Genomic DNA, 6,949 nt, shown 5'->3' with positions numbered 1-6,949 from the left:
AAAGAGTCGGACACGACTGAGCAACTCAAGTGAACTGAAACCATATCCATTTATTGAAACTTATTTATTTGGGGCCACACCACGGGCATGCGAGATCTTACTTCCCTGACCAGGGATCCAATCAGGGCCCCCTGCAGTGGAAGTGCGCAGTCTTAACCACCAGACTGCCAGGGAATTCCCCTGACCAAACCGCTTCTAGGGTCGCTTCAAGTTTTTCCAGCTCAGGCCAGCTTGTAAACTCGGTCTACACCTGTTGTACTTCAAACAGCCATCAGGGGGCGCTTCGCACCGCTTATGCCTTGAACGGAGCACAGCCGCTTGCAGAAACGCTGAAGAGGCAAAGCTCTGCCTAGGGCTTCCCAGAGGTTGATGAGAGCCAGCCATCTCAGTCACCTTCATTCCCCTTCTAAAGGGAAGAATGAAGAGAAAAATTTATCCTCCATTTACTTTATAGAGGCTTCTCTGGTGGCTCAGAGGGTAAAGCGTCTGCCTGCAATGCAGAAGACCCAGGTTCAATCCCTGGGTGGGGAAGATCCCCTGGAGAAGGAAATGGCAACCCACTCCAGCATTCTTGCCTGGAGAATCCCATGGACAGAGGAGCCTGGTGGGCTACAGTCCACGGGGTGGCAAAGAGTTGGACAGGACTGAGAGACTTCATTTTCACTTTCTTTCACTTTATAGATGGGGAAACTGAGGAATGTTGATTTTCTTTCATCCCATAATAGGATGAACTATGAAAAAGCCGATGGCTTTCTGGAGTTGCTGCTAATTAAACAGCTTCACATCACACCTCAACTGCTCACTAGCTGGCCTAAGGCAGACTATCCCCAGGGCGTTTGGCAGGGGGCTAGGGAGGCCATTGGCAGGTCTGTACAGCCTCTGCCAACTCCTGCTTCTCCGCTGGACAGACAGACAAACACAGACATACTGCCCCTGCCCAGGCATCTGAGAAGGGAGCCTAGATCTCTGGCTTTTAGGATGGAACCATAAAGGGCACCATTTCCATGGCCTTTACCTGTGCCCGCAGGCCGAGAGAAAGAAACTGCTAGATGCCGTAAAGGCTGAGGAATGAAGCTGGTGTGGAATGTTCGCCCCGTGACTGCCCACGAGGACCACAGACTGCACTTACCACTGTTCCCCAGAACAGGGATCCCCAGTCTCTGGTATCTAAGGTCTGACGGTCTGAGGTGGAGCTGATGTACTAATAATGGAAATAAAGTGTACAATACATGTAATGCACCTGAGTCTTCCCAAAATAACCAACACACACACACACACCCCACCACCACTCCGTGCTTTGTGAAAAAGTGGTCTTCCATGAAACCAGTTCCTGGTGCCAAAACGGTTAGGGACTGCTGCCGCTAGTGGTAAGGAACCCGCCTGCCAATGCAGGAGACATAAGAGACGTGGGTTCGATCCTTGGGTTGGGAAGATCTGCCGGAGGAAAGCATGGCAACCCACTCCAGTATTCTTGCCTGGAGAATGCCATGGACAGAGGAACGTGGTGGGCTACAGTCCATGGGGTCACAAAGAGTCGGACACGATTGAAGCAACTTAGCACACGAGCACACCACAGAAGAACCTACCATGGGAGAGTCCTAGGAAAACGTGTTATCAACAACACCCTCCCCCTAACTCTGCCTACTCCTCAGCGGTCTCAGAGGTTGCAGAAGGCAGGTTCCCTCTGAAAAAGCCAGTCACTCCTCATCCCGTGTCCTCCCACCTTGTCACTTCTGCTCAGGCAGAGCCAATGGTTCCATGGACCCTTTTTCCCTCGCTGGTCCCAGGTGGTGCCGTGGTAAAGCATCCACCTGCCATTGCAAGAGATGCAAGAGATGCAGGTTCGATCCCTGAGTCAGAAAGATCACCTGGAGGAGGAAAGAGCAAACCACTCCAGTATTCCTGCCTAGAAAATTCCAGAGGAGCCTGGAGGGCTATACAGTTCATGGGGTCGCAAAGAGTCAGGCACCACTGAGCACACACCACCACTAGCACCATCTGCAAGTCTTCACATCTGTAGGTTCAGAGGATGGTTGTTTGTCTTCCCCAGTTCAAGTGCTCTGGGCCCGTGCTACAGAGAGCAACCCACTCAACATCCAAGGGTATAAATCTCCCTCGGCCTGACACCTGACAGCAAGTTGCTGGAGAAATGACCGGAGCGGCTGGCTGCCTCTCCACCTGTCAGACACCGTGGTGACAATTGGCAGACGGAGTCCACAGCTCCAGCGCAAGTCTAAACACTCCAGAGGAACCTGACAGCTGGCACATGGGTGCGTATCGAGTAAGACTCGAGCCCTGTGAGCTCCTGGATGCCGTTCAAGGACCATTCTACAAACCAGAACACCCTCCCGACCCCAAATCATTCTTCTCCCCCGCCTAGCACCCTGGCACTGACTGGATAACTTCCCTCAGCGATGTTGGGAAAATATCCAGAGATGGGGAGAGAGAAGAGGCCCTCTTACTTATGCTCAGGCTAAAGCGAGACTTCCTTCTCTGCTAAAGGTTCAACAGTTGAGTCTTTGCCAAGAAACCTTCCACACCTCAGACACCAGAGACCTCGTACTGCTGAGTGAAGAAGGAGAAAGTCATCTTTGGTATGCAAACATCCTAAGAAATAAAATCTGGACTCCTAGACAGAAGAAAGCAGCTAAGGCCAGGTCCAGTTCACAGGGAACACCCATATGTGGAAATCCACTGAGCTTATCCTCAGGGCTGATCAAAGTTTTATAACCCTGGAGCCGCTGAAGGTAGCCAATGCATTGTATGCTGCCGTCACCCAGCTCGTTCAACTTTTACTGATTTACTGGCTCTCCCGTAAATCAGCTTGGACAATGGTCTCTGCTCACGGAGTCTAAATAAGAACTCACAAAATGACCCGGGGGGTTTCCATAGAAATTTTCTTTCCCTAGGAAACTGCCTGATAAGATTCATAAAATTGGAATAAGGGGGGGAAAATATTATCAAGGAGCTCAAACTTGTAACTCCAGTTTTAGTTCAAGAAGATAATACAGATTTCTGCTGCCCAGGAAAGGGAGTGGGAAGGTAGAGGTTAATAGAGGTTATGGAAAGGATAAGAAATGTCAGAATATATTTATAACCCAAGAACATCTGCCCAACACAAACAATGGTCTGTGCCGCCACACACACGTACAACACCGGACAAAACTGGTTCCTGGTGGCAGCGGGATGTTATGAATCCACCTCTGGCTTGTAGCGCAAGAGCTCCATGTGCCCTGATCCCTGGCACAGCAAACCCCACCCTCCTATGGGCACTTCAGTGAATCCCGAGGGCAGAACGGCCTCCAGGGTGGGAAGATCGGAGTGTCAAAGGCTCAAACTCTGCCTCCTTCACCCCAAAAGACTTTTCATTCTTTGTTTCATGAGGATCAAGAAGAAAGGGACAAGGATTAGGCCTAATTTATTGCCTCTGTCACAGAGTCAGCTCTATGAAAGGAGTAAGTGGATTACGCAGAGAAAACAAAGGGAGAGAAAGAGGGCGATGGATAAACTGCATTCAGTAACATTTATTAATTTGATTTCAAAAGGAAAAAGGACCCATTCTAATGGTTCACCTTCCCACGAAACCAGGAGCGCCCCCCCACCCCCCACCCCAAACTCTGAAGTAAAGTCCTGAAACTGCTGTGAGGTAGTTGTGTCTACAGTGAGGAAGCCAGGGACAGAAGCCCAAACCGTGACCTTCCCCAGCTTCCTCTTCTCAGCCTGGGCCTCCAGCACCCCGGTGGGTTCCTCAGGGTCTGGGCGGCAGAAGGAACAGAATGAAGGTGCCCGCCTTGCTCCTGCGCACACAGCACCCGAGTGGGACAGGTGCGGGTGCCGGGGCTAAACGCAGCCCAGCTCCTGCCCGGGCACCTGGGCATGGGAAGCAGGACGCGCGAGCTGCTGAGGTAGCGGTGAAGTTCAGGGCTGGGGTGTAGAAAACTTCTCTCAGAAAGAAAGAGAGCCGGCGAAAACCCACTTGGTAAGGATTTCCCCTCTCCAGTCAGCCCCCCCCCCACCCCCACCCCCGCCACGTCCCAGGACCCAGTCGTCAGGCTGGGGAGGGCAGAGTTTTCCAGCTGGGAAACTCCACGGGGCTCATTCTGAACCGAGGCCGGCCAGAGGCTTTCCAAAGGTTCCGGATCAATGGAGCTGTTTCTTCAAGGCCTAAGAAAGTCCGCAGGAAGCCCTGAAAAAACGGAGATAACAGTACCTTGGGGTGAGGGGGCAAAGGGTGGGAACGAGGCGGAGGGGGAGGGGGGCGTTGGTCAGGGACCTTGGGAAGCCCCTCTGGGATCCACCGAGCCATAAAGCCCACCCCCAACTCCAACCCGACCCGCTTCCTACTGGGGAAGAATTCGCACTCACAGCTTCCTCAGCCCGGCTAGCCTTCATTCCGGAAGCGAATCCTCACCTTCAGGGCTATCAGACTTTTCAAAGAAACCAGAACTAAGCCCGACGGCTTGGGGACGGGCGCGGGGGTGGGGTGGGGATGGGGGGTTGCCCTCTAGTCTTCTCGGCAAGTCAAAGCCAGCCCGCGTGATGGTAAGAAATTTGGGCAGAGAAAGAACTAAGCTAGCAAACCCAAACTAGAGCTGACCGGTCGAGCCGGGGGCCTTCCGCACCGCGGCACCTTCGGGCGCACTGTTGTTCCTGGGCTGGAGAACCACCCGGCCGCCTCCTTTGCTTCCACCGCTCCCCTCGCCCCGCCCTGGCAGGGTGGGTAGGAAACGGGAAAGGAAAGGGCTCTGGGTTCCACTTTGATTCCCTACTCTGTGCCCCCCTTCTCTTGATTGCAAAAACCCTCCCCAGCCCCAGCTTCTCCTCCCGAACCCCGAACTCAAAAAAAATTGACCAGCGGAGATACAGAAAGCTTCCTGATCCCTTCGCCTCGATTACCTACCCGTCGAGCTGTGGGGGCTGCCTGGGGCCAGCGGGGCTGGTCAGGGCCGTGGGGGCGCCGGAGGGAGCTCGGGGCGGGGAGGCAGCGGCGAGGTGCTCCTCCGGCCGGCAGCGACACAGCAGGCGGCGGAAGGCGCTCCGAAAGTCCGGGCTGCGGCAGTAGATGAGCGGGTTGAAGGCAGAGTTGGCATAGCCTAGCCAGTTAAGGGCGAGAAAAGTGGGGCCGGACACCAGAGAGGGGCCCCCGAGGGCGCGCACCACGTTGACCACAAAGAAAGGCAACCAGCAGAGAGTGAAGGTTCCCATGATGAGCCCCAAGGTGCGCAGGGCGCGGTGTTCCCGCAGAGGCAGAAGGCGCGCCGGCCGCCGGCCGTAGGAGGGCACCCCCGCGGGCGAGGCGCACGGCCCCGCCGGGCCAGGGGACCCGGAGCGAGAAGGAGCCGGCGGAGACTCCTCTGGCGGGAAGCGACCCAGCTCCCGGCGCAGCAAGCGCAGCTGGCGCGTGGCCACCACGAAAACTCGTGCGTAGACGAAGAGCATCACCAGGAGCGGAAGATAGAACGAGACCGAGGAGGAGAGCAGCGCGTAGGGCATGTTGGAGGCGAAGGTGCAGCAGCGCGGGTTGGAGTGGCAACGCTGCGCCTCGGCATCGGCCCCGATGCGCCACCATTTGCTCATGATGGGCGCAAACGACACCGCGGTGGACACGACCCACACCAGGACCACGGCTGCTAGGGCGCGGCGTTTGGTGACTAGCGCGCCGTAGCGCAGCGGGTTGGTCACGGCCAGGTAGCGGTCCACCGCCAGGGCGCACAGGGTTTCGATGCTGGCAGTCACACACAGCACGTCCACCGAGGTCCACAGCTCGCAACCGGTGACGCCCAGGGGCCAGTGGCCGGTCAGCGCCAACGTGGCCCCCGGGGGCACGACCAGGAGCCCCACCACCAGGTCAGCTGTGGCCAGCGAAGTCACGAACACGTTGGTCATGGTCTGGAGTCTCGGCGTCCGGGCGATGGCCACGATTACCAGCAGGTTGCCTCCCACGGTGGCCAGCACCGCTAGCGCCAACAGCGCCCCCGCCAGCGCCACAGCCCAGGGCACCCCTGGCAGCCCACTCGCGTTGGCAGTATTGGGTGCAAGGGTGGGGATATCTGGCCACGGGGTCAGAGAGTTGTTCCCGGGAGGCCACGGAGCCATCCCCGCGTCGCGCGTGGGGCGGGAAGGAATGAGGGAAAGGGTCTCCCAGCTCACCCTGCTCAGCGGCGGGGGCATCGGGGCGTGGGAGCGATTTCCCTGGCCTGGGCCATCTTCCCCAGTTGACCGGCCGAGAACGCACAGTCTCCCCGCCACCCCCACCCCTTGGGTGCCACGGCTGGGGAGGGGATGGGAGTTGGGGAGTGGCGGCTCTTAAAGGGGCCGCGGCCAATAGGCTCCACGCTAGGCCTCCGGAGCGGGAATCGAGCCGTGGGGACTGAAGGCAGATGGACGCCCGCCTTTCCTATTAGTCAAACCCCCAGTAAGAGTAAAGTCACGCCGTGTTTTCTGCTACGACGTGCCCCTCTCCTGCAGTGACAGCTCCCCGCTCTCTGGCGGCACTGGCTTTCTGGAACTCTGTACCAATTTCCCGGGAAGGTCCGGGAGCATCGCTCGGGGAAGGAAGAGCCCCCGCCCCGTTACCGCGTTGGAGGGAAAGGTAACCCCCTGGAGGCAAAGGAAAGGACCCACAGCAGCCCTTCCTCCACGCAGGCATCCTCCCCTGAGACTCTGTAAGTCATAGAGGACACCGGCTTCTTCTGTCTTCTCCCAAGGCCTCCTTCCATGAGATCTGGCCTCTACCCTTCTATTCACTTACCTCCCCTATCATTCTAGTCTTACTTTTCTTTCTCTTTCTTTTTTCCCTTTTCAGCTACTGAAAAAAAAAAAAAAAAAAAAAAAAACCTTCCATTTTCCAGGAGTCTTTATGATTGCCTGCTCATTTGAGTTTGGATTTGACCTTTGAACTGAGCCCAGGATGCTACGAGTTTCCATTTCTCTGTTTTCCCCACTCCAT

General features: G+C 56.3%; 1 protein-coding gene and 1 non-coding gene across 2 annotated transcripts; one reads left to right on the top strand and one right to left on the bottom strand.

The window, feature by feature from the left end:
• Positions 1-459: 459 nt before the first annotated feature.
• On the top strand, positions 460-531 carry TRNAC-GCA (transfer RNA cysteine (anticodon GCA)). Its single transcript has one exon. It is a non-coding gene; the product is annotated as a tRNA-Cys (tRNA).
• Positions 532-4,164: 3,633 nt separating this feature from the next.
• Positions 4,165-6,096, bottom strand: ADRB3 (adrenoceptor beta 3). Its single transcript, XM_055570153.1, has 2 exons — positions 4,901-6,096; positions 4,165-4,186 (listed from the first exon to the last, which is right to left on the bottom strand). The coding sequence occupies exons 1-2, from the start codon at positions 6,094-6,096 to the stop codon at positions 4,165-4,167; spliced, it is 1,218 nt and encodes a 405-aa protein (XP_055426128.1).
• Between the last annotated feature and the right edge of the window lie 853 nt (positions 6,097-6,949).

Source organism: Bubalus kerabau, chromosome 2 (genome assembly GCF_029407905.1).
Source record: "Bubalus kerabau isolate K-KA32 ecotype Philippines breed swamp buffalo chromosome 2, PCC_UOA_SB_1v2, whole genome shotgun sequence".
NCBI lineage: Eukaryota > Metazoa > Chordata > Mammalia > Artiodactyla > Bovidae > Bubalus > Bubalus kerabau.
Note: the sequence above shows the minus strand (reverse complement) of the source record. Positions and strands in the feature narration are given on the sequence as shown.